The 27,057-nt window shown below is 39.1% G+C and overlaps 2 protein-coding genes across 2 annotated transcripts; one reads left to right on the top strand and one right to left on the bottom strand.

Annotated features, from left to right (window-relative positions):
• Positions 1-109: 109 nt before the first annotated feature.
• Positions 110-25,020, top strand: jak2a (Janus kinase 2a). The gene is made up of 24 exons (XM_054611894.1): positions 110-429; positions 6,723-7,002; positions 9,909-10,032; positions 10,153-10,273; positions 11,046-11,191; positions 11,870-12,164; positions 12,378-12,497; positions 13,030-13,187; positions 13,294-13,405; positions 14,178-14,364; positions 15,062-15,186; positions 16,386-16,520; positions 16,666-16,753; positions 17,799-17,926; positions 18,055-18,193; positions 18,393-18,544; positions 19,018-19,168; positions 19,272-19,405; positions 20,053-20,242; positions 20,871-20,995; positions 21,859-22,031; positions 22,296-22,413; positions 22,648-22,761; positions 23,073-25,020. The coding sequence occupies exons 2-24, from the start codon at positions 6,747-6,749 to the stop codon at positions 23,178-23,180; spliced, it is 3,399 nt and encodes a 1,132-aa protein (XP_054467869.1). The 5' UTR covers positions 110-429; positions 6,723-6,746; the 3' UTR covers positions 23,181-25,020.
• Positions 25,021-25,094: 74 nt separating this feature from the next.
• Positions 25,095-26,907, bottom strand: rln1 (relaxin 1). The gene is made up of 2 exons (XM_054611895.1): positions 26,588-26,907; positions 25,095-25,955 (listed from the first exon to the last, which is right to left on the bottom strand). Exons 1-2 carry the CDS (start codon positions 26,781-26,783, stop codon positions 25,603-25,605), a joined length of 549 nt encoding a protein of 182 aa, XP_054467870.1. The 5' UTR covers positions 26,784-26,907; the 3' UTR covers positions 25,095-25,602.
• Positions 26,908-27,057: the final 150 nt, after the last annotated feature.

Raw genomic sequence — 27,057 nt, 5'->3', positions numbered from 1 at the left:
CAGAGAGAGAGGAGTCTGGAGGCGTCATCCTCATCATAGCCTACTATGATACACTCATATGGAGAGACAGTTTTAGGGTGAGTCCGGGCACTAGTAGGTTAACAGTTGCGTTTTTTTCTTTCTTTTTTTTACCACCTACACCCGAGCGTCATGTGAGCTCGGTGATGCGTCAGATGAAAGTAGTTCGGTAAAAAGTCTAGAACTAGAGTCTAGAATGGAAGTTAAAGGGGCAACTTTTGTGGACAGCTAACGTGAGTCGTTAACGTTGGGTCCGTGGATTAACGTGCTATCACAGGTTGACGCTCTCTCTCTCTCTCTCTCTCTCTCTCTCTGTGTGTGTGTGTGTGTCGTAGGTTTTTTTGAAAGACCCGTAGGACTTCAGAGACAGACCTGTGCTGACTCAGAAGACACCAGAAGACAGCAGACAGAGTAAGTTGCGTGTGAATGTTGAGAGCGATCATTGTTGTGTCAAGAAGTTCCTGCAGAAACGATTGTCGCCAGTGAAAGCTTGGCAGAGAAACAGCTGGTCTGTGCTGCTACACTGTAGAGAAACTATACACTCTAACCATGCACCACTTACTGTGACCTACTTAATTGTTATTAAGAAAGTGTTGAAAAAAAGACAAGAGATAACTGGAATTAATTCATGTCAAGATATATATATATATATATATATATATATATATATATATATAGTACCAGTCAAAAGTTTGGACACACCTTCTCATTCAACTACTTTGAAGAATCTAAAATATAAAACATATTCTGGTTTGTTGAGCATTTGTTTGTTTACCACATAATTCCATATGTGTTCCTTCATAGTTTGGATGTCTTCAATATTAATCTACAATGTAGAAAAAAAGAAAAATAAAGAAAAAACTTTTGACTGGTACTGTATATATATATATATATATATATATATATATATATATATATATATATATATATATATATATATATATATATTGCTCTATTAGGTAGGCCTACACCTGTCTGATGCTAATGTGATGTTTTACTAATACATAGCCCTGCAATAAAGGTCATTGTTGGAGAGAGCCATGTCTATATTGGATATCTGAGGCCGATATTGAAATTTATATTTGATAGTTTGAAAAAACTGTATGTTGGCCAATACGTATTTCTTTATAATGAATACATAACCTAAACAATCAGTTTTTATAAGATTCCCTTCAGTTTGGAAATTAAAGAATCATCAGTTCACTCTAGGACAAACTAAGTAATAGAGACAATGTTATTACTATGTCTTGTTACATAATGCCGATATTGGTATTTTTGCGACAAGCTAATGTTGGTCAATATATTGGCCTGGCTCATTTATCCGTCAAAGCCTAAATCAAAACTGTTTTTGAGAGTCATTCAATCATCTTTAAACTCATTTTGGAGACAGCAGCTTTTGGAGCTATTGAATTGTATTGCATTATCTCTCCCTGTTTAATCCAACCTAGCTCCTTACAAAATGACCATTAAGTTGAATGAACACCTGAAGTGATGAGGCCTGGAGTTTGTTAATAAAGTTCCAAAAAGGTGACTCCTTCATCCTTAAATCAACACCTCTCTAGAACAGTTTGAACAAATGTAGGGCGGGTTTATTGTAGGGCTGTTCTATTAAACTGCATTTGGCCAATCAAGGGAACCTGATAAACTGGTAGCTGAATGTACAATTTTTACAGTAGTTTGTTGATAATGCTGCCACATGATTTACAAAGATAATTTGAGATAATCCATTTAAAAAAGCCAGGCTAGTTAATTCTCCTCAGAGCAATCAAGTCATCTTCCAGTTCAAGCTTCATAATGTTGCCTCTGTTCTCTGGTTTTGAGAAGGGAAGCAGTGTTGTTTGAAATGTTTGAGTCATCCCCAGCCAACAGTACTAATATGGATTCTTAAATTGACTGTATGACATGTTAGGGGGACTGCTGGTTCCAGGCAGCAGTGCAGTATTAACTCTACACATATCCCAACAAGGCTATACTTAGTAGTGTATCTATTTAGGGTAAGACATGCGTACATAGTATACTGTTTGTGTATGTTTCTAAAAGAGTACATTTGTTCTTGATTTATTTTCAACATGATGTTGTAGGTAGGCAGTGTTGATTCATTAGGCTTCTTGTCAAACCACTTACAGCCGATTTGGCATTTTTGTTTAGGTCTTTACTGGAAGAACATAATCCGTGACAGACATGTAGACAGTAATGGGGAAAGTACATTATTCTTGCAAGTATAATTCAGGTCACATACTAAGAACTACACTGTGAGCTGCTGTAATGGAGAAAAAAAATGAATGAGTTGGCTATTTTTAAAAATGGAACATAAAAGTAACAGCTGCACATTTTTCCAAGTCACACATTTTGGCAAATGAAGTTAAGTGTGATTTATTTGGAGAACCGGATCTTAGAGATACTTGCAGCTAAATCTGAACCCAAACACTGAAATGAAAACATCCCACACTGTGATGTGGTTTAGCACAAATTGTAAGGAAGCCTTGTGTTTCCTGGAGCACTGATTCATTTAGTTATTGAAGCGTGCAAACTCCTAACTGACTTCATCATGACTGGAAATCCTTGCCAAAAAAGTGTCACAGTTAGTAACTGCCAAAGCTGCCCAAGAATCACCAGCAATTAAGGTTAACATCATCTGGGAAAGAAAACATATAGCAAGTGAAAGCTGTAGGAAAGTGCATAGTTTCTACATTTACACACAGAGAGGAGACAGAATACTTTGAGGTCATATCAAAAGATGTGTAATGTTGATTTTAAATCATCATTACAGAAAGTAAATGCACTGCTGGGAAATGTTTTGCAGACACTTTTGGGGAAGTGTACGGCCACTGAAACAACTGCATTGTTGCATCAGTATGTGAGAAATGGGTGAGCAGTAACGCCAAGGATAATTTTAACTTTAGACACAACTGTACTGTTAGTTCAGTGAAGATTATATCCCGTAGTCAAACAAAATGTTTTGGTAGACTTTTCCTACCCACGGTCGCCTTCTTTGTTAGCATTTGACGAAATATAATAGGGGAGGCGTATATCCCGATCACAAAGAGATAGCACGGTTTGCTTTGATATATGAATTTTTGTGGTTGCTTGTCAAAACATGAATAGGTATGACCAACTCATTGCTGTGTTGATAAACACGTTTCTAGAGCTAGATTAGTAACACGCTATGATCCCCAGGCTACGATTGGTGGCGTTACACAATGCAAATTCAATGTATCACTAGTGAGTCAGGAGTGTCATCAAGCTTTGTTGTCCTTCTTGGCACATAGTGGAGTCGGCTATCGCTCTCCTCCTTAAGAGAAGTTGTTTGAGTTCACATTGCACACATGCGGCTCGGACTTGCATAAAACCTGAATCAGTCCAACAACCTCATTTCATCTTCTTAATGGTTTCATTTATGAAAGAAGCTAATGCCACATTTTGGCACATAAATTAGTATTTACACCTTCTGGCAGCAGTTATAGCTTTGGGTCTATGTGTGTGGCTCACCCAGCTGTGTACATCTGGCAACCATGTGAAGATTTTCCAGACACCATGAGGCTGCCAGCACCACGCTTCATGTTTGTGATGTTTATGTTGATGTGTGGTTAACATGGTTGGTGGTTTCATTGGGCCATTAAATCTTTCTTTCACTCCGTCAGTAATCTGTGACAGGTCAAGTACCAAGGGTACAGTTGTTGGATGCACTGGGTCTACAGTCTCCTTCAGAGTTATTATGGTAGCCTTCCTTATTAGGAACCCGAATAATAATACTTCTTATAGGCTCTATTTTATACATTAATATGATATTATTTTCTGGATTAATCGTTTGAAGGCTGAATGATGAAGATAAAACAGGAAATGTTCACATTTGATTGTTTTGTACTGTCAAAAACTAATACTTGAAATAATTTAAATATTTACTCAAAATTGTTTTTGTCAAAGGATTCTGTCAATTGTTCCAGGTTCGGGATAGTGTGTTTATTGTTGTAATTTGTATATCCTTGCTATGCAGTAGGACATGGATCATTTTCATTCACTGACATACAGCAGGAGGGAAGAGAGCAAAACAGCGGCCACAGTGAATATTTTGGGATGTAACAGCCAGATGTCAATATAAATAATTTGACGCCTCAATTTAGCATATATTCCTGTCCAACTAAGATAATGGTCCATCTGAAGCCAAGTCATTCATTTTGTACATTCATTCGGTGTCATACTGCTTCCAACAATGAAAAGTGATCATATGGGTGATGTGCTGTACCTGTTTAATAAGCTCTGTTTTTATAGTTGGGAAAGTTGTAGCCTTGGCTTCCATCAGCTGGGGTCCACTTAAATTAGTCTGTAGTAACTGATTTAGTAAGCCATTGTTTTTTATAGAACTTGATCCAAACTTTAAAAGAAGCCCAGCAGTTTGTCGGGAAGGGCAAAATGTCCAGAGACCGATATAAATAATAATAATAATAATAAGAATAATAATACTTTCATTTTATACAGCGCTTTTCTAGGTACTCAAAGACGCTTTACATAGGGCGAAGACAAACAAAACAAAAAAAGAACACAAAGGAGCAAACAAAACAAACAAACAGAACATTTTAGTAAAAAGACGTGTCATCAGCATCCAGCATTGAAGCAGAGCAGTCAATGTGTCCGAGCTGATAGTGCTGACACAACCAGCACCGAGGCCCAGATAAGGAACCCGTCCAACTCTCTGCCTGTCTCCTACATGATAAAAAGTGTTGGCTGTGTAAACACACTGACAGAAAGTTAGAGTATAGTGTTTCTGTTGTCCTTCCTCTCGTATAGATCAAAGTTCTCCAACTATGTAGCACCAATAGTGTTCTGCCCCAGCTGCTGAAGCCTTGTTACCAAAATAAAATGTTTCATTATTCCTTGCTTTGTTTTTCACTTTAACTTTGCACTGTCTTCTGTGTAGTATCCTACATAGACCTGTACTCTGTCAAACAACACACACCAGTTGAAATGTACATTGTGTGTGTGTGTGTGTGTGTGTGTGTGTGTGTGTGTGTGTGTGTGTGTGTGTGTGTGTGTGTGTGTGTGTGTGTGTGTGTGTGTGTTTGTGTGTGTGTGATTTCTTGTTGTACTTTTAGATGGTATTTGTTCTTGGGTCTCTCAAAAGAGACCCAAATCTCATAAGATTTTCTGAGTAAATGAGGCTTAACTAACAGATTTCACTGATGGTGCAGTTGTGATGGTGGTAATGAACATTTCAGGCCATTGCACTCCATGATGTCATTTAAATGGAGACTGTTAATATTTCTTAACGTTGGACTCCAGCCACTGTGTTGCTTAATCCTGGAAATCTCTGGATACTGAATATGCTGGAGGTCAATAAGTAACAAAATACAGTTAATGTTCATTTGTTGCAAAAAATGGCCCAAATCCCACTGCATGGAAATTGCAGCTACCCAATAGTACGCTATTGGAAGTGTGTTAGCCTAAAGGATCTAAACAGCAATGATGTCAGCATTTAGGTAATCTATGTTTTCCTTTAAGTTTACCCACGTTGTTTATAGCATTAGGTCTTTCTGTTGTTGTTTTAAAGGAGCTTTTGGTTCAGGATGGTCTACAGTATATTGTTGTTTACCTTTACTTAATTTTTGACTGTTATCAGCTGATAATACCATCCATGAATAGCTATGAATGACAATGATATATGGGAAAGAATGCAAGGAAGTTATGAAATCACTCACTCATCCTCATTGCTCAGGCTGGTGTATTGGGCAGCAACTAAGTCCCTCCCCCTCCTTCTGTCTTTGACCAATAAAGGAAGGAAAAGTAAGGCCTATATATGAATACTCAATATCCACCTATAATGACTTAACACCTTAAAAACAGTGTATTATTATTTATCTTATTATAGCTAAAAGCCCTTTCAAACTTAACAGACACAGTTTGTTTCAGATTGAACAAACGACACATCTGACTGTCTGTGTCAAGGCAAAACATATGCAATATTGAAAAGCATGTCGCATACCATTTGCTTCTACCACTATTATGCCTCGTCAGCAAGCCTGTCATCAAAAGCAGACTGCAGTGCAGAGCCACACACCAGATAATTCTATTTCAGTATCTAACTTGAAAAGATTCAGTTCTGTTTTCAGTTACTGAGTATTTGGTTTTAATTCAACATATTGAAGTAATTAAAATGTTTACCCAATGATGGCCCTGGATGAATGTTCAGGGGATCATCAAAATCAGCGCAATTCATGTTGGATGGGAATTCATTGTCCGTACCAAATGACACGGCAATCCATCCAAAAGTTATTCCACAAAGGTCAGCCTTTTGGTTTCTCGAGGAAACACAGGAATCGAGAAAGCACCAAATGTTTTTCCGTGTGTAAAAATGATAAAGTCCATACGTATATAGTTTAAAGACTAGAACTGCTGAGAGCTGCCCGGGACAGTCTGTATAGTAAATGTACTGCACTGTAGTCTTGTGATAAGTGATTGTGTGTTCTGATAAGTAACCATAAATTGTAGGCTAATTGACGATAAGTAATGCTAGTGTCAGGGATACCATGACATCCCAGAGATCTGAATCAGAAACTGTTCAAAATGGATGTGGTCGAGAAAAATGTAGCCGTGTTAGGGTGCAAGTAAGATTGAACAGACCAGGAATAAATGTGCTGTTAATTCCCAGTTTTACACTTGATCTTCTCCACATTTAAACATAAAGTGCATATATCTTTGTCCCCTGACAGGTGGATGTTTGTTTTAGACGGCGCATGGCCTGTATTCTGCTGACAGACATGGACCCACCCATCTCCGGTCCCACAGCAAATCCTAATGGCCTCCTCCCTGACCTCAACCCGGCCGCTGAACCCGACTCCAAGCAGGACACGGATTCCACCTGCCTCACTGTCCACCTTTACTACCTGGGGAAGGGTGGAGGAGAGGATAACAGTTCAGAAAGTGCGCTCACGTTTCCGGCAGGGGATTACGTAGTGGAGGAACTGTGCATAAGTGCAGCGAAAGCATGTGGTGAGTCCCAAGAGGATTTCTGTTCTGATGTCTGCCGACACACACAAAATATAGTTTGCTTAACTCATAAGAAGATTTTTTTTTTTCAGTCTAATTTGGGCTTTACATGATGCTAAAATAAATCAATCAAACGTGTGAGAAAACAGAGGGGAGAAAACGAACAATGACATTATAGTGGTATGAAAATGCATTATATTCTGTTTTATATGGTTTTGATCCACCAAGTATGATTCAAACGATTCATAAATTCTTAGTGCCGTGTTCAAAAACCCTGAACAGTCCACTGGTAAGATAACGACCTTGTATTTATTGCCACATATCTGGTTGTTTGTGCAACCTTGTGGAGTTCTGCTTTGGCTTGTGATGTACACATCGCTGATAAACACCTCTAGGTGGGTTATAAGCAGGAAACGCATGCATGAATTGTTCTGTCATACGGGCTTCAATAGAAGTGAATAGGAAAACGTAGTGAACGCTCGTAGTTAAGTGTAACGTGACCGTAACTTCAGCCAAAACTGAGTGAGGACAAACAGTTGGCCAATCACAAACTGAAATATCTTTCAGTCAAGCAAACACGTGCCCAAAGCACATTTCCCAGGGCCATAAAAATGTGGGAATCACATCCCCACATGGGAATATTTGTTCTTTTTCGAAATATTTTTCACAACTTAGCCTTTAACTTTAAAAGCAATCATGTACTTCCCTCTCCACACAGATTTGTATATATATTTGCTGTATATATATTTGGCTCCAAATTCCTCCAACCCAGAATTTCCCGGTGAAGGAATTGAGATAGGCGTTTTTGCGATCAGAGTCAACACAATGTTTATTTTGTGAAAACAGAACCGCTGGCTTTTTCTCTTTCGCTTTCGACAGATCAGGAAGTTGTCGACTGTTGTGTCTATTTTACTCTCCACCCGAGCTCTATCTCTCTCTGACACACTCTCTTGCTCCATTCCCTCATGAGCTGATAAGAAACGACCTCTCTCTCCACTTCTTCTATATCCCCTTGCTTTTCTCTTTTCTTTTCAACTTCCTTTATTCTCATGTTTGTCTGTCTTTACACTAACATTTGCATGTGCTCTTTTATTAGGATAAAGTTAGCAGTGCAAGGGTAGAAGAATCATCAAATTCAGATTTGTTATGGAGATAGGTCAGGATGTCACATTGCAAGATGAACTCAAACATTTGACCTTCTTAAAAGTCAGACCTGATATGATTGGACTTAAATAGGAGGAGAAGTTCAATCTAAATTCAATCTCTTTTTTTTCTAAAACATTAAGTTTTCAGCACACTTAGAACAATTCTCATCTTTATTTATTTTGTCCAACCTCTGATTATCTGTATCTACATATAACATGGTATGAAGTATGTTTTCAAGCTGATTAATGCCTGTATGCTGCAATGAATCTTAACAACCAAGGTGTAAATACAGTGAGTTAGTCTGCAGTGCATTGCTTACTTATTTTGCCGGGTTGTTGCTAGGGAGATGGAGCGGGTCATCCTTTCATCACAAGGTTGGCGATCCTCGGGTCTGCATGTCTAAGTGTCCTTGAGTGAGACACTGAACCCCAAGTTGCCCCCAAAGCTGCTCCTATATGCTTGGGTGAATTACATGCAGAGGTCAAATTTCCTAAACGTAAAATATATGTCAATTGAAATAAAGTTAACTTTATTATTATTTGACAATGTAACAAATAAGACAAGGTAGGACTTGCTCAAAGATCAACTTTCTTAGTACTTTGACTCCACTTCCCCTGTTGTGGTTTAGCATGCTTCCTCTAACGCACCCTCTTACCATTGCTTCACACTGAGCGAGTGCTTCCTGCTGTGTGAGGAAATGTTTTGTCTGCCAATGACCCACTTGTCCGACTGATAAAACACCTCACTGTAGGAAAAAATTAGTTCCCAGGAGGTCCGGACTTTTAAATATGGTTGGAAACGTGGTAAAAATGCCAATACCACCACATAAAAGGAAAGCATCAGTATTAGGTTTTGTGCTTAACAACCCATGTTTGATACAAACACAAATTACAAAATACCTCACTCACTCCATGTCGGCGTCAGAATGCATCACAGAGCATCAAAAAACATTTTCAATTTAAACTTAATGAACAGATGCAAGAATATTGCTGAAGCAATATCTGATTACTTCCACCAAAAAAGCCATAATATAACTCACAAGCCAGTAGTAGTTTCGCATGACAGACTTTAATTCAGCCAGTTGAGAAATTTGCATTAAAAAACGTAGCAGGTACATCATTGGATTCACCGTTAGAAGGGCTGTAGGGGACATGTCTTGCAGGGTGTCTCTTGAGGACTTTGTCATTCCATTCATTCAGGAATTTACATGTAAAGTTTCTGGAAGGCCAATTTTTTCTTACTTCCAAAATCATTGTTCTTAACAGCTGGTATTTTGAAGACATAATGAGGAGTTGCAGGAAAAAAAAACACCCATACATGAGGGACTAATGTTCCTGGAATCCAGAATTCAATATATCTTCCTCTAGGAAGGCTCTGCAAAAGTCATCCACTCCATACAATACTGCTGCCAAAAAAAGTAAAACTGTTCATGGGAACTTTAGTTTGAATGTGGCCAATCATGCTATCTTGGACACTTTTTGAGCAGCAGGGAGCCAAATTATTTATCGTTTGTTTACTTCAAGTCTCCATTGCTACCACAACACAAGCTGTGTTGTGGTAGCAATGACCAGTTGTTGTTCCATAGTGGCAGATAATTAGTAATGTGATGCTAAAGCTCTAAAAACTTGTTCCTTATTTCAAACTTGGGTGTCAAAAAACGAACGTGTCAATTGGCCTCTAGGTATGAGGTAGCCCACTGTCCCAGTTCCAGAATAAAATTCAGTATTATAGTATACAGATGATTGTTTTCTCTGTGTTTTCAGGGATTGCTCCAGTTTATTGCAGCTTGTTTGGCCTGATGAGGGAAAGCGACCGGATATGGTTTCCTCCTAATCACGTCTTTAAATTGCAGCAGCCGGCCAGTGAGATCCTGCACTTCAGAATCAGGTAGATGTTTTAAGTGTGTTTTTTTATTTCTTCCCTAATCTGTTTCAGACTTTTCCTGTGTTGTTTATGTTCAGATACATTTTTCTTACTGGAACTTCTATGATCTCTCTTTCTGTCCAGATACTATTTTTCTGGCTGGTATAACAGCAGCAATACATTGAATGCCCATCGCTACGGCGTTTCCAAGGGGACGGAGAGCCCTGTGATGGACGACTGTGTCATTGCATACCAGTTCTTTCAGGTTAGTCCGTACAGCTTGCGTTTCATATCATAATTAAGAATGCTTTTTTTGGTTTTCTTTGCTTGCTCTTTTAAAACATAACAATAAACAGAAATGTTGGGTGCAGGAGATAAAATTTGCCCGCCTTCCTCCCTTTCTGACTGCCTGCCAGTCTGTCTTTGTCATGTCAGCCATTGTGTAAGTTCAGCAAACAGGAAGTGTGGTAGTAAGAGTGTTTAACAAGTACAAATGGGGAACAAGGGTTCTCTTCACTCTGTGCTTGCGTGTTGTATGTGTGTGTGTGTGTGTGTGTATGTAAATAATTTCAGCTTTTTTTCTCTTTCCCACATGCTTGTGTGAAATTGACACATCTCTGTTAGGCTTTGTTTTTACCTCCACTGTCACATTGACAACAGGAGGTGTGTGTCAACAGATTGACCGACAGAATGTTTTTTAGAGCTTGACTTGTGCAGGCCAAACAACCTAACCAGTAATCGGTCAGTAAACTAGTTTGTTGATGTTATATTGAATAAAACGAGTTTCCCCTTTAAAGACTTTTCTTTCTAGCATACATTTTTTTGTGGCTATAATCTGTCCGAAGATTTACTGAATTTGACATCTGAAGTAATTCAATTGTGCCCTTGGTAAGACATTTGGCATCTTTTTACTTCCTCCTTCCCCATCTCTCACTTTCTTCTTCTTCTTCTTCTTCTTCTTCTGTCCTTCAATGTCCTTTACTAAAAGGATCTGCACCAACGTGAGTGGCCAATGTCTTTGTAATTTCCTCCTCCAGAGGCGTAGTGACTTCCTGAATGGCTGGGCTCTTATTCCTGTGAGCCACGAGGCCCAGGAGGAGTGTCTTGGCATGGCGGTGCTGGACATGATGAGGCTCGCCAAAGAGAGCGATCAGTCGCCTGTGGACATTTACAATTACACCAGGTAGGATGCACTCACATTTAAATCACAATAAATTATCTAAAATGTGGACATGAAGGGCAATCTGGTAGAATCATCCCATTACAAGAAGACTCTTACTTTGTAAGCCCTAAAATGTTTACCACTTAACTATAAAGCAGCCTTTAAGGCCAAGAAAATAAAACATTTAACTTATACAACAATGATTTGAAAATTGCAGACGGTTTGAGTCTCATTTACTGTATGCTGCACACTCTCTTACCTAAATAATGTGAAATGCGCCCTGCTATGCTGGTGCGCATGCTGTACAGCTCATGAATAATGATTTCAGAGCAGTGTGACGTTCTCCTCAGAACACAGTGAGCATCTAGATAGTTTTATTATGCACGTTCATGCAGCTGAATGAATTATCTCTTTGTATGAGATAACGTTTTAGTTCAAAAGGTGTCCTGAAATGTCCTTTTCATATATAATTCATCATTACTATCATTTGTTTTTGTTTAACCTGACCCTTTACTGGATTATGACTAATTTCCTGAGGTGCACGCAGCAAGAACACAGCTGAACTGCAACAGAGCGTTACCATGTGCTCTTTTAACCTTGTTTCCTCTTTCATTTGCCCCTCCCTTCTCCTTGTGCCTTTCCTGTTATTTATTCATCACATCCTCCTTGTTTTTTGATATCCCTCTCCCCGGTTTTTAGCTACAAATCCTTCCTGCCAAGATGCATGCGAAGCCGTATCCAGGAATACAACATATTGACTCGGAAAAGAATCCGCTATCGCTTCAAGAAGTTCATCCAGCAGTTCAGTGAATGCAAGGCCACGGTGTGTAACCTCAAGCTCAAATACCTGATGAGCCTGGAGATGCTGCTGCCCTCCCTCTACTCCGAGCGTTTCCAGGTCACCGACCTCTCCGCACGGGAAGTCACCATCGTTGTCACGGGCGACACGGGCATCCAGTGGTCAAAAGGGAAAGAGGATGAGGAAACAGGGGAGGTGAGTGCCAAGAGGAGGGTTTGTGTTGCCATGGTAATGCATTTGTACACCAGTCTGCCACAGTGTGAAGCTGCCGTGGCGGTTTTTTTACCAATAGATGGAGCTGTAGGAGTTGGTTAAAATTGGCAATAACGACAAAAGGTCATGTGTGTGCACGCTTCTTTGTCTAATACAAATGTAAACCACTGTTTTGTGCTCATTTTGTGCCTCCAGGAGCTGCTAACATACTGTGACTTCTCAGAGGTGATCGACATCAGCATCAAACAGGGCAATAAGGAAGGCTCAGTGGAGAGTCGCATAGTGACCCTCACCAGACAGGACAACCAGATCCTGGTAGAGTACACACATAACCCCTCTCCATGCTCTGCCCTACAATGCTCAGTTATCACTTTAAAATTCATCATTTGTTTCCTTTGCTTCATTTAAATCTCATCTAATTTTCAATACAGTCTGTAAACCAAATTGCCCCTTGGCAACATTAAAGCTCTATCCTGCAATTTGTTTAAATGAGAATACTTGTTGTTAGGCTCAAATTAGATACACAAAATAATGATGAACATTTTTTTTTTCATTATTGTGTCTAATAATTTGTTACACTACATCGCATAAAACTTAAACAAGAGTAAAAATTCCAGTTTATAATGTATATAGTATATAAAACTATACTGTTGAATATTGAATTGAATAGATTGGCGCCATTATCACTGAAGCAGGTATTTGAATCAGTGTCAGCCTGACATCCGTATTGGTGCATCCTTACATAAAACATGGATTGAAGGTTTACTGTTTACGTTGATTTAAAGTTAAAAATAGGTACTGAATGATTTATTTTTGTCCTCTTCTGCATCCCCCTCTTTTTGCAAAGGAGCTGGAGTTTCATTCGCTCCCAGAGGCTCTCTCGTTCGTCTCAGTAGTTGATGGGTATTACAGACTGGTTGCAGACGCCCATCATTATCTGTGTAAAGAGGTGGCTCCGCCGAGACTTCTGGAGTGCATTCAGAGCTACTGCCATGGCCCTGTGTCGTGAGTATCACACACAAACAAAGATATAGCACGTCACCTGTGCACCCGTGCACCCACAACCACAGAACCATTCACACGCACACACATTCTGTCTCTTTGATCACAGGATGGAGTTTACAATCTCTAAGCTGCGTCGCTCTGGTAACCACCAAGGTCTGTACATCCTTCGCTGCAGCCCCAGGGACTACGACAAATACTTCATGTCCTTTGTGGTCGGGGTAAGCTGTTATTGTTTGGTCATAATCTATGTGAAGTACTGTATTACTCACATGTGACTCAAATAAACAGGATCCTGAAGCAGAGTCTTTGCAAACTGACAGACATCACTAACTCGCTTTCTCAGCCCATGACCCCATGCATCACACAAGACTGCAAAAATGTGTCTTTCTTTGGCTGGTACAATGTGTCTCCAAAACCAGGGCCATTACACTATAATATAAACAGAATGAATTACTTGGAAGTGATGGGAGACTAAATCTACAGTCCCCGTTCTGTTTATAGATATATTCCAAGTTTTCTCTGAAGATAACATGAGGCTTCAGCAGTCTGACTTGACAGATCAAGGGGATGTCTTCCAAAGTTAAAGTTTTAGTCTCCAGTGCAGCCCAGCAAGAAACTGTCCCTGAAAACAAAAAGGAGGACTGTAACTCTTTACTCTCACTTTAAGTGATTAACACTGCTGAAACCTCATTTTAACTTCTGATAAACGTTGTAATGTATATTTGCAAAGAAAGAAGACTGTGGATGTAATGTCCCCTATCACCAAGAGTAAAACCTGTTTCATTGTTTATACTGTATGGTCACCTGACTGTTGTTTGAAAAAAAAAAGAGTTGAAAAGATGTCCACATATCCTTTAGTTTTTTCAGCTTTTATGTCTTCTGACTGAAACTGAATCAATCACAGAGTGGACTTTGTAGTCTTTTTAATAATACTGTTGGCATGTTTTGAACAATTTAAATGAAATGATTGCTTTTTGAAAAAAATTTCAGTATGAAACTACGGTGGACTATAAGCACTGTCAGATTGTGAAGACGGAGTCAGGAGAGTTCATTTTGAGTGGTGCCAAGAGGAGCTTCGGCTCACTCAGGGAACTTCTGCACTGCTACCAAAAGGAGGCGCTCCGCACCGACGGATACACATTCCAGCTGACCAGGTGCTGCTCACCCAGCCTTAAAGGTAAGCATTCACACACGGTCATTAAAAGGAATACTGTTAATGTATACACTCACACATATTACCACAGGTAGAAGAGCACATGTACAGTAAAATGCAGACAATGCACCAAAAATATTCTACAGCACAACTGAGACCTTTTCACTGAATTATTATGGGCTTACCTTTTGACATTTGTTTCTTGGTCCATGAGGCTGCAAGAATAAGCAACAGGATTATTTCCATCATATATAGATCAACTCATATTTTAAGGTGGATAAATTGTAAAACTTTGAGTGAGTTTTGTTAAGTTTTGTTCGTCAATAATTACTTAATTAGTTATTGAAGCTCATTTGGATCTATAGCTTGTACACATTGTTCAAAATGCAGAGACTATGTGAGCTGTAGACCCCAAAGTTGGTCCTTAATTCATAGTCATAATTCATTTTTAGGCTAAAACATATAAATGAGGCTAGCAGTTAAACTTAAGCTAATAATAAATACAAGATAACAAACCACATAGGTTTCATTCATGACTAAGAACCATAAATTAAGCAGTCTAATATCACAATTGGTAGCTTTTGCATTTCTAATTCATATTTTTCATTTAATGGTATCACACATCGGAAAGCTATAACCCTCCTGCAGTGACAATGAGATGTGACAAAATTCGAGTTTAATGTGAGTTTTCCTAATCCCTGCCCATCTTTACCTACTTTAGATAAATCCAACCTTCTGGTGTGTAGAAATAATCAAGGTGCCGATGTCCCACTGACTCCCTCGCTCTACAACCACAACATCAGCCAGATGGTCTTCCACAAGATCCAAAAAGAGGACCTCGTCATTGTAAGATAACCCTCCTCACTTTAGCGTTCCTCTCGTCTGAAAAAGGCATACAAACAGTCATAACTAGGCCATTTCTAGGTCTTATTAGGTTGTCTTAGATTAGATGCATTGTAAAAGTTTAGGATCAAACAGTATCAAAGGCCCTTGTTTACGGGTTTCTGACAAATCAATTTTCAATGTACTTAAAGGATGTGCACAAAAGTGGATGACCAGTGTCTTTGTACTAACACTGAATGTTAAGCCAAAATGTACAGATGCAGGCCTTTTGTAGACAAGGTAACATTGTAAACTTGTCAATATGAGCGAGCATGCCAAGTGTTGATCAGAAACGGACCAGAAGGACTCGTTGGGTCCCTGGGGTCGCTATAATTAACAAAAAACACTTCGTTCAATTGATTCACCTGTTGTGACTCAACTTCAATAGCAGTCCCTGTGGACATGTGCGAGTACAGCATGGTGCATGTCAGCCATGTTCTCACCTTGTAGACTGCTCCATTTCCATAAATCTATTTAGTTGACTCTTACGCAGTCGAAGCCACGAGGTCAGCTCTGGCAGGTGGAAGGATGACAGCAGTCGTCTTTATTCAGTTTGGATTCTGAGCTGCAAGTGAGGAAGCTTGTAGCTTTCATTATCTTAGTGTTTAATGTGTAATTTTCATGTTTATCATTTAGGTCTTTGCCATTATTATGATTATTTCTAAAAGATATATGCTCCTTGGAAATAGTTATTGGATTGTGTAATGGCAGTTTAAAACCTTATTCACTGATGATTATGTTATACTGTCTTATATGAGGCCTCTTGGCTGAGTGCTTGTCTCTTTCTGCCTCATCTGGCATCAAACCTTCGGCTTCACAGCCAATGTTGTTTCGTTAAGCATTCAGCTATTAATTCCCAAAATACAGAGGCGGAAAGAGACACTTTAGAAGTGAGGTTATGAATCTACAGTCTTTATTTATTTATTTATTTTTCTAAACTGTAGATAACTTCTACAGATACTGAACTTCATTCAGTATATTTCTTGCCAGCCAGATGGAGAGCTGCATTTGCCAATAAAACTTGACATACTCTAAAAGGATTAGCTCACTTTAAAGTGCCAAAACGGAGCTTTCCAGGACTTTATTGGAAGAGATTACTCAAATAATTATCTCTTTGACTCAGAGAAAGCAGTAACTCAACATCATAAAACTTTGTGTTTTAGAATGAGAGTCTGGGTCAAGGAACGTTCACCAAGATCTTCTGCGGTGTGAGGAAGGAGCTGGGCGACTACGGAGAGATACACCAGATAGACGTCGTCGTCAAGATCCTGGACAAGGCTCACCGCAACTATTCAGAGGTTGGCCTGTTGAGTGAGTGAGTGAGTGAGTGAGTGAGTGAGTGAGTGAGTGAGTGAGTGAGTGGATCTGACTAAATAAACTCTGGGATCATGATTTGAAAGGACTAAATATAATCAGATCTCTTCTCTTATTTTTCCCTCACAGTCTTTCTTTGAAGCAGCCAGTATGATGAGCCAGCTCTCCCATAAGCACTTGCTCCTCAACTATGGCGTGTGCGTTTGTGGCAATGAGAGTAAGTCTACAACACACATACTCACACAAACACACACTATTGGACCTGATATGGTCACAATATAAGAAACTATTGGGGTTATTCTCACCTGTGGCATATAAAAAAGGACACTTTGAGATTTTAGATTAGAGGGATGTTGAGACAGAGACATGACAGTGTTTTGTGAGTTACTTTAAAAGGCCAAGAAATGCAAGGAGGCTGTTGTTCTCCTGAATGCAAAAGAGTGCGTTTTCACACTAGAAACCGGTGTGTTTACAACAGTTGAGGTCAAAGGTCGTCCCTGTAGGCAAATGAGACACTCAAACAGAGAGGAAATAAGATTTCTGACCTGCTCTCCACTGTGACCGGATAAAGCCCTCAGGAGTCACTAATGGGTCACTGAAGTCCTGATCTTTATTCCACTGCCCACACACGTCAGAGCAGTATTGTCTGGAGGCATTTACCATTCACATTTCTGAGTGCAGGAAAAGAGCAGGCTGGAAAGAACAAGAAAGATCATAGTAAAAGACCTAGAAATAGTGTAAACAACTATATTGAAACTACATTGACACAAAGCAATATATTGTTGTTTGGTGTCCCGAATTCAATTTTGGGGGGCATTCAGGCTTCATAAATTACAGCGACAAACATATTAAATAAAAGATGAGGCTTTGTTGAGACTGTCTGTCCATAAATATGTCTTATTTCATTGGCTATTTAGGATTTCTGGCGTGACGCATACATGATGATAATAAAATGTGTGTAGCAGATGCTTAGTCTGGACTAGAGGGGACTAGATTTTGTGGCCAAAGATAGATTTCTCATGTGGGACGATGAAAACTGAACTATATCACGTGTAAAAAAGTGGCTGAAGACATTAATGGATGCAGAATTAAATATACTGCTGTCAGAGTATATTTATAAAATGTATTTATTATAAAAAAAACTACAGGAAATCAACTACTTGTAAACCACAAATTTGTTTTATAGGAAGAGTTTTGTTCAAAGATTTTCTATATGGATAGTAGTGATTAATAAAAGGATGTCTCTCACATCTCCCTGTCAGACATGATGGTGCAGGAGTACGGTAAATATGGTTCTCTGGACACGTACCTGAAAAAGAATAAAAGCTGTGTTAACATCACCTGGAAGCTAGAAGTGGCCAAGCAGCTGTCCTGGGCTATGCACTATCTGGTAAGACTACTAACATAATGCAATGTAATAAAATATCTTCAACTAATGTGTAAATAAAACTGGTAGAGCGTTGAAACAAGGTGCCTTACAAATGTGATTTCATTTGTCTCTGTCATGTCTGCACATAGGAGGATAAGAGCCTTGTTCACGGAAATGTTTGTGCCAAGAATGTCCTTTTGATCAGAGAGGCGGATCGGATGACGGGCAGCCTGCCCTTCATCAAACTCAGTGACCCGGGTATCAGCATCACTGTGCTGCCCAAAGAAGGTGAGAGACTTGGAGTCATGTACTGTCCTGATGTGAGAAACGTAATCCTCACACCTGTGTGGAGGCACAAGTCACAGAACATTGGTTTTTTTTGGTGTGAATTTTCTTTCTCCCTCCTTGCTGTCCACGTCAACCTCTTATTCCATTCACATGTTTCCTTCTCTCTATGCTTCTATGTCTCCTCATGTCCATTCATCAGTTCTGGTGGAGCGTATCCCATGGGTGCCCCCCGAGTGCATTGAAAATCCCCAAAACCTGAGTTTAGCCTCAGACAAGTGGGGCTTTGGGACAACCCTTTGGGAGATCTGCAGTGGCGGAGACAAACCCCTCAGCACCCTGGACTGCTCAAAGGTCACAAAAACAGAGAGTGCATTCAGAGTATTGACTTGTTGAAAAGGAACTGTATTTTGGGAAATGTTTAATTAATTTGGTTGACTGGCCTCACTGACCCCAGGAAGTACCCTTCTCCCAAGCAAGAAATAGTTCCAGTGTCATTTTTTACACTATGGTATTCAGGCTAGCTGTTTTCACCTGTTTCCAGACACTATGCTAAGCTAAGCTAACAAGCTGTTGTCTGTAGCTTACAGACATGAGAGTGGTATCACTCATTTTATATAACTCTTGGAAGGAAAGGGAATAACCATATTCCCCAAAATGTGAAATTATTCCTTTAACTCATTAAATTTGTTTAAAGTGAGAAGGACACAAGGTTTATGAAAGATATTGTATTGATCATTTTAAGAATGTCTGCCAACTTTGTATGTTGATTGTTTGTTTGTGTATTTATCTCAGCTGAACTTGACTTTTGCTCTTTTGCTCTACAGAAGAACTTGTTCTACGAGGACAGACACCAGCTGCCGGCTCCCAAATGGACAGAGCTGGCCAATCTGATTAACAGCTGTATGGACTACGAGCCCTCACACCGGCCCTCCTTCAGAGCCATCATCAGAGATCTCAACAGCCTCTTCACACCAGGTAGGAAGAGAATAAAAAATGAATGTACAGGCTCCTACCAGAGTCTCCAGTTTTATCAAGATAATGTTTTTTAAATGACTTTGCACCTTGTTGTGTTTTGCAGACTATGAGCTGCTGGTGGAGAGCGACATGGTGCCCAACAGGACGAGAGGCTTCGGCTTCCCGTGGGCCTCCGAGAGCCAGGAGCCCGCCCAGTTTGAGGAGAGGCACCTCATCTTTCTCAAGCAGCTCGGCAAAGTGAGACATGCAGACACACACAAACTATATTTCTTTCAAGATTTTTCTTTTTCTTTTATCTCTTTCATGTTATTTAAATAACATCTTTAAGAATGCATGTTTTAGATTAAAAATCTATTTGCTTGTTCTTTCTTCATGATACCACCTTTAAGCAATTTCTAGTACTCATATTTGTCTAAACATTATAATTAATTTCAGAGCTGGATCAAATCTGTTAAAACTTTATTTCCTGCTCTCTTGAGGTGTCTTTTGTTTTTTTCAGTGTCTTTATTAGATGTTGTAAATGCATCTTTACAATAAATTATGATATACAGTAGCAAACATTAAACCCACATGACTAATCAGCAGTTTCAGCTAGAACCTTAAATATTCTCATAATACTTTCTGGACAGCCCGATGTTGCTCTGAGCACTGTTTGATATGAGAGAAAACAATATCTGACGATGATGTGTATTGTTTTCTGCCATAACTGATAATGCCTCTTGTGATTTAATATTTCAATGATTCCATCCTAATCCATGAGAATGCACCAATTTATACTTTTATACATTAAAAAAGCTAGTTTGATGTGTGCTCAAAACCAAGATGAAGTCATAGCTGTTTTTTGTGTCTCTTAAATCTGCTGTCCTCTGACCCCCACCCTGCAGGGAAACTTTGGTAGTGTGGAGATGTGCAGGTACGACCCCCTGCAGGACAGCACAGGGGAGGTGGTGGCTGTGAAGAAACTACAACACAGCTCCGCCGAGCACCTCAGGGACTTTGAGCGCGAAATCGAGATCCTCAAATCCCTCCAGCATGAAAACATCGTCAAATACAAAGGAGTTTGCTACAGTGCAGGTATAAGCACATTTTTTGAAACATATATGGAATTTTTTATGTGTGAAAATGGTAAGAAAATCACAGTATAATATGGGATTAAGTATCCTGTTGCTCATTTTAAAGTCTATATAATTTTGTTTATGGTAATATATATGACACAATAATCAAAATGAATGCTGTCAGAATGCTGTGTCCCATATTATTTATAAAAATCATAGTGATATAAGAAATAAGAAGATATTTGCTATATGAAACAAAGTAACACATCTTCTCAGAGATTTGATTCAAAACCAACAGTAGATTGCCATAAAATGTATGTTTTCTTATATTGGCATAAAGCATCTGTTTTCTTGGTTGGAAAATATTTAGATAAAGCAAATTATTCGCCTGTTTAATTTATATTTCTTATGTAAGATCTAGAAGGGGTTCAGTGTTTCTCTTTCACTGTAGTGATAGAGCAAATTCACCTTTCATATTATCGCCCAGGAATATTTTGTTATACACAATAATGTTGTTACAGTTGGAACATTTGCTGCCTAGGGCACCAGTGACCATGCCCATGAAACAATTAAATCTTGATCTCCACTTTACTCATTCGTCGTATTTTCTCTCTTAAGTATCAAACTTAACTTCTTTATTTCTGCAGGTCGAAAGAACCTCCGGCTGATCATGGAGTACCTCCCCTACGGAAGCTTGAGAGATTATCTCATCAAACACAAGGACCGCTTTGATTTCAACAAACTGCTGCACTATGCAGCACAGATTTGCAAGGTAATGTAGATCAGTGGGTGGTGCAGACTTGTAAGGCTTTGTGTAACTCCACCTTGTCATACAGTTATCGGTGTAGTGAACATTTGAAACGGCTCGTCCTTTAGCAGCAGTCCAATTTAACTTCCATGTTTAATAAGCTAGTTAGTTTTACATACCTGGGTACTTTGTCTTTACCATATTTCCTGTCTTTGATACAATGAAAATATATATGTATTTTTTTAAGTGGACTGATTGGATTGATGCTGATATTATAGGCAGAAAAATGAGCGTGAGATGTTGGAAATCACGAGAGAGTCTTATCATGTCAGGACTGGTTTACAGGGTGGCTGCATTTCAAAACATTACATACCAAATGAGAGATAAATCAGAACAATATACTTTAAAATTGGGGTATTAACATTTCACATGTTAGTTGCTGTTGAACTTTGGTAACGTGTTTAATATTGTATACAAACATGTACGGCACAGAGCGATATGATTATTTGGAAGTTGATGACTCAGGCTGAATACGGTGCCTCCAGGTTATGATTAGGAGCAGCATTTATCATGGCAGGGTATATACGTACATTGTGACCATGTCTTCTCATTAGTACATATTGTTTATGTGGGTTTATATTGCAGTGATAACACTGTGTAGGTGTAGTCAGGGAGCGGAGGCCTGAGATGGGTGTCTACATATTAGCAACATACATTTTGCAATATGTGGAAATATACAAAATGTGAATTAAATGACACATGTAAGCTGTTTTTTATGTCTTCCTTTTTTTATTTAATTCTTTAGTTTCTTTGACTGTTATTTTCCCTTTGATTGTTTCCCCATATTAAGAAGGTAAAATCAATAACATATTGGTGTCATACTTCAGGGCATGGACTACCTCGCCACTAAGCGATACATCCACAGAGACCTGGCCACCAGGAACATTCTGGTGGAGAGCGAGATGAGGGTGAAGATCGGTGATTTTGGTCTGACCAAGGTGCTGCCGCATGACAAAGAGTACTACACTGTCAGAGAGCCTGGGGAAAGCCCCATCTTTTGGTGAGGGAGACACACTGCATGTGTTTTTTTCATATTTTGTGGCTTGAAATTTATGAAGATATAGAATTGACTGTGGGAGAATGTTTTTGATTAGCTTTTCTACAGTTGTGGTAATTATTGTGACCCTTTGTGACTAGGCGTTAAAAGTAAGATCATGGGATTCACACGCGCTTGTATTGCAGTATAGGGGTTGATTGTTTAAAGATGTGTGCATCATAATGTTTGTTATGTATGGTATGTACAATGTGTTGTGGTATTTTCCAGGTATGCTCCAGAGTCGCTGTCAGAGAGCAAGTTCTCTGTGGGATCAGACGTTTGGAGTTTCGGTGTTGTCCTCTACGAACTCTTTACTTACAATGACAAGAACTGCAGCCCACCTGCGGTACTGCACTTTTTCTTTATTTTCACAATTTGACTTAGTTAAGTTGAAAAGAATGGCCAATAATGACTTTGTAGTTGTGTTAAAGAAATCAGTTGATTGATTTCTCTGCTCTATAGTAGAGCAAGGTACTCAAAAACAGGAAACACTTCTCAAGAAATGTTTTGTCAGTTTTAATATTTTACCAAACTGTTTTCACAAAAGCCAAACAAGAATTTCTTTTTTTTTCTGTTCCAGGTGTTTATGGACAAGATGGGAAATGAAAAGCAGGGCCAGATGATTGTCTACCATCTGATAGACCTGCTAAAACAGGGATACAGGCTGCCTGCTCCTGATAATTGTCCAAAAGAGGTCAGTAACTTCTTACAAACTTAAAAAACAATACTGCAAAAAAAACATTTTTTATGTGTATGTTTTATCAAAAATGTCTCTTGGTTAAAGGTCAATGCAAACACTTTGGGAATAAAGACAATATGTGTCATAAAAGGCACCGTGTCATATCCTTAAATGGCACATCTAACATGTATCTGTTAACAAGTAGAGCACATATATTTTAAAACCCTCCATGGCTGTGAAACGTTATTTAAGTAGAATAAAATAAATGTTCGTCTTTTATTTTTTCTTCCGCTGTGTTAATGTTCGTGCTCTGATGTTTCCTTCAGATTCACAAGATCATGACAGAGTGCTGGAGCAGTGAACCGACACTACGCCCAACTTTCAAGACGTTAAACCACAGTGTGGAGAGCATACGTGACAGCAAGGAGAGATAAGCCACGCTGATCCCTTAACCTTTGACCTTTAGGTGACGACTCCAGGGAGTCAGTCCTCACAGATCTTAACAGAACGATGAATGCGTTTGTGACGTCTGGGTTTACTGCAGTGATGCACTCACTAGTCTGACGTATACTTGTTTTTCTTTTGGTGCTCCGTCTGTCCGTCAGCCTATTTGACACTCTTTCAAATACGGATGATGAATGGGGATTTCTTGGCAGTTTACCTACTTCTTTCTATGAGGTATACAAATTATTTGATTCATTAGTACACTACATCCGAGGCAAGACACCAAACCAAATATATGCCAGATGTCTTTAAGAACATTTCATTATTTGATTATTCTTTTTTTTTTTGATTTGTACATTTTCTCTGCCTTGTGTTGAAAAGTTTAAGCCTCAGTTTTGGTACCAAAAATGTATAAATAGCCAACAAGCAGCATTTCATCACTTAATGCTTAGTCCTTTGATTTTGTCCTTTTATTGTTGTAAAACTAGCACAACTTTTATCGTTTAACAAAGAGCGCGTGGGATTCTTAAGAGCCATCTGACTGCACACCTGAACCTCCCTGCAATGCTCTTGTGTAGCCGAACTTTTAGGGACTTGAACTGAGCAGTGGTCGTCCTGCTGACACCCAGACAGACATCTGCTTGATAGTATCAAGTCACATTTCAGCTGTTACAGTGGACTTGTGTTTTCCAGATATTCAATGCAAATCAAAGAAGCAGAAGCACCCATAAGTCCTTTTTGAGTGGTATTTATTTGCTATGACTACACATCAGTGGCCAGAATTGTAACAAATATACTGTTATTTATCAAACACATTATAGAGACAGCAATAACTGCTCAGCAATCTCTTCGAAAACTGGGTATCCAATCGTGTCATATCATGGACTCAATCAGTAAAAGTCTTTTCTTTTTTTAAACGTAAAATGATGATGTCTTTGTAATTAGTAATGGGTATATATTTTATAAATAAAGTATGTTTTCAGTGTTATACAGGTATACTATCTGCCTGTACCGTAGATACCTAATGTGAAGTTTATCTGGTCTGAGAAAATGATGAAGGGAGATGCTTTTATTGTCTGCAGTAACTTGTTGTTGCAGGTGATGGTCTTATTTAAAACGTCTTTGACTTTTGTTCATGTTCATGGCTTTTCAGCCATTTCTAAGTTGTTGAGGAGCTTGTGTAATTGTTTATTAAGTGTTTGTGTTCTGTGTGCATTACATCGTCAGCCACAAATGTATCTGTGATATTTTTTTGTTTAAATGTTTTTTTCATTTTTAAAACGTAATGGATGGGACCGGTCATTTCCTCAGGAAACTCAGATTTACATGTGGAGCAGCATCTTTCTTTACAATTTTACAACCTAAAAATATTTATACTGCTAAAAAGAAGGATGCCCTCTCACATCGCTAAGAATGAGTCACTGTAAAGAGCAAAGTATTCCCAGTAACAAACATACAGTGTGTCTGTACGCTCTAACCTCTGGGCATCACGCCGGTCTGAACATTTAGTTCACGTCAAGTCTGTTGTGAATGAGAGATTGACAGTTTATTCTGAGTTGCTAAATAACGCAAAGATGGGAAATGTTGCTGCCTCATGAAATATGTATCATTTTTTTTTATCTAGATTGAAATGGTTGTTCTTTCTATTTATTCTAATTTCAGTTTGTTGCAGTGTGGATGACATTAAGCCTGGTTCTGTCATCTGATGGCAGCATGCAGCTACCTTTAATACATGTATGTGTACACAGATGTAAATATTAAGTTGATTAATGAGAATAAAATGGATATGTAGTATATTCCAGGTTTGTAATAAACATTTATTAAACTAAACATATTGTAGTACTATGGACATGAAAATTTTACTTTTTAAATCTAAATGTGGCTTGTATTTCACATATTACACATATTATTGTACATACAGTCAAACAGCTTATAGTATTTATTTCGATATCTAGATTTAGACAAAAGATGAAAGTGTGGGTTTTGTTCAAGTGTTTAAATGTATTTATTTGTTATAACTGTGTCATTAAGGGTTAAAAAAAAGGAAATCTGCTCTTTTGCAGTAGTGTCCTCAGGGTGTGAACAGAAAATGATCTGGCAGACGTAATGTTGTGAACGGAGGCCAGCAATAAGTTCACAGCAGCCTAAATTACATTAATGTGCTATAATGGCCTCTGCTGGTATAACCATAGTTTAGTAGAATAGTGTGATATGGAACATGGATGCTGTTTTGTGTGGAAGACAACATATGATACGGCTCAACATTTCATATTAACACAGTATTTAAAATTTATTTTCAGTGTTGCGGAAAGAGTGATTTACAGAACATGACATGATTTTTTTTAAAACAAAATATCAAGTGAGGATGATAAAGAAAATATTTAATCTTAAAATTCCCCACTCGTTCCTGCCTCAGCACAGGCGTCCGATATCATTCTTGGTACAGCCTTGGTTACAGCACTTTCCTGCCACACCCAGAGAAAAGTTCCTCTTCTTCTTGCTCGGTATGGGCCCGTCAGCTGCTGCTCGGTTCCCGTCTTGCTCGCCTAAAACTGTTAGTGGCTGAAGGGCCAAGTCAGTCAGCGACGGATGCTGCTGCTGCCTGGCTCGCCCGCCTCTGTAAATAGCCAGGAGGTCTGCCAGGGAGTAAGAGGAGCCGATGCTGAGAGGAGAAAGGTTATCTGCTGTGAGCTCTTGGCCAGATTGCCAGGTGTGCTGGTTGTCCTCCACTGTAACGTCACTGAGGGAACTCCACTGGAAGGGATCTGGAGGAAAAGGATGGATAAATATTAACATGAGTTGAATATAAAGCTTACAGTATATCATTTTCTCAAATGCTGTTGTAAAAGTATATTCAATGATCAGAACATGTTTATAAAGGTGCTTTTCGGAGGATTAACAACGCTGAAATAATAGAAATACGTTTTTTTGCAATTAACAATGACCATGAGCTGACCATGGTGCTGAAATACAAGGCTCTGTCAATCAGCTGTCTAACTGAAATGGAGTGGGGGGGACGGGACTGTTGCCTGATTAAAAACTCTGTGGCAGACTAACCTTTTGATGTGTAATCAGTGACTATCTACAGTAACATATGCTCGCAAGAATTTAAAGAAGAAATCCAGAAAACAATTACAGTTCCTCTTCTGTGGACCTTTTCTTCTTCCCTTAAATCATCCTCAGCCTTAAGGATAAATACATTTCTAACACTATACATTGGCCACACAAGAATACTGTATTTGAAGACGTGTTTCCACATACAGTTAGAAGTTGACTTTACAATAAGTCTATATGTTTTTGAAACATGTTTCTATTCAAATCTTTGTGCTGCTATTATTAGAAAAACACTTTACACACAAATTAAGCAATTAGTGAAAAGGCAGATCTGTCGACTCACCTCTGTCCCCCTCTGTGGATCGTTTCCACCGGGAGCCGCCGCAGGTGAAAATGACTGCTCTGATGAACTCTCTCCCGCACAGTTTCACCCCGTAGTCCCTCGGCATGATCAACCGGCTCATCAGGTCAGCCTTCATACAGTTGCAAATGCCACCGACGCACACCAGAGCCACGGCAAGAGACAATCTCCAGAGCATTTTCACTTGAAACTGACAGAACAAGTTGGCCAGTTTTTCGCTGCACAGGAGGGGTCAGGCTGAGCTCGAACCTCAGATCTGAACAGAGTTTCAAAATCCTGTTAAGTTTCCTTGTCGTTGTGTTTTTTTTTTATTGCAGCCTAATTCTGGAGTTGTAAAAGTTGCTCCTATTAGTCAGTCTTGTGTTGCAGAGCAGGCTTTGGTTTCCCCTTTTTGTGCTCTCTCTATAAATCACTGGTTCACTCATCAACCCATGCGTTCAACCCCAACCCCT

Source organism: Anoplopoma fimbria, chromosome 14, assembly GCF_027596085.1.
Source record: "Anoplopoma fimbria isolate UVic2021 breed Golden Eagle Sablefish chromosome 14, Afim_UVic_2022, whole genome shotgun sequence".
In the NCBI taxonomy this organism is placed as follows: Eukaryota; Metazoa; Chordata; class Actinopteri; order Perciformes; family Anoplopomatidae; genus Anoplopoma; species Anoplopoma fimbria.
This window is presented reverse-complemented; position numbering and strand designations above follow the sequence as displayed.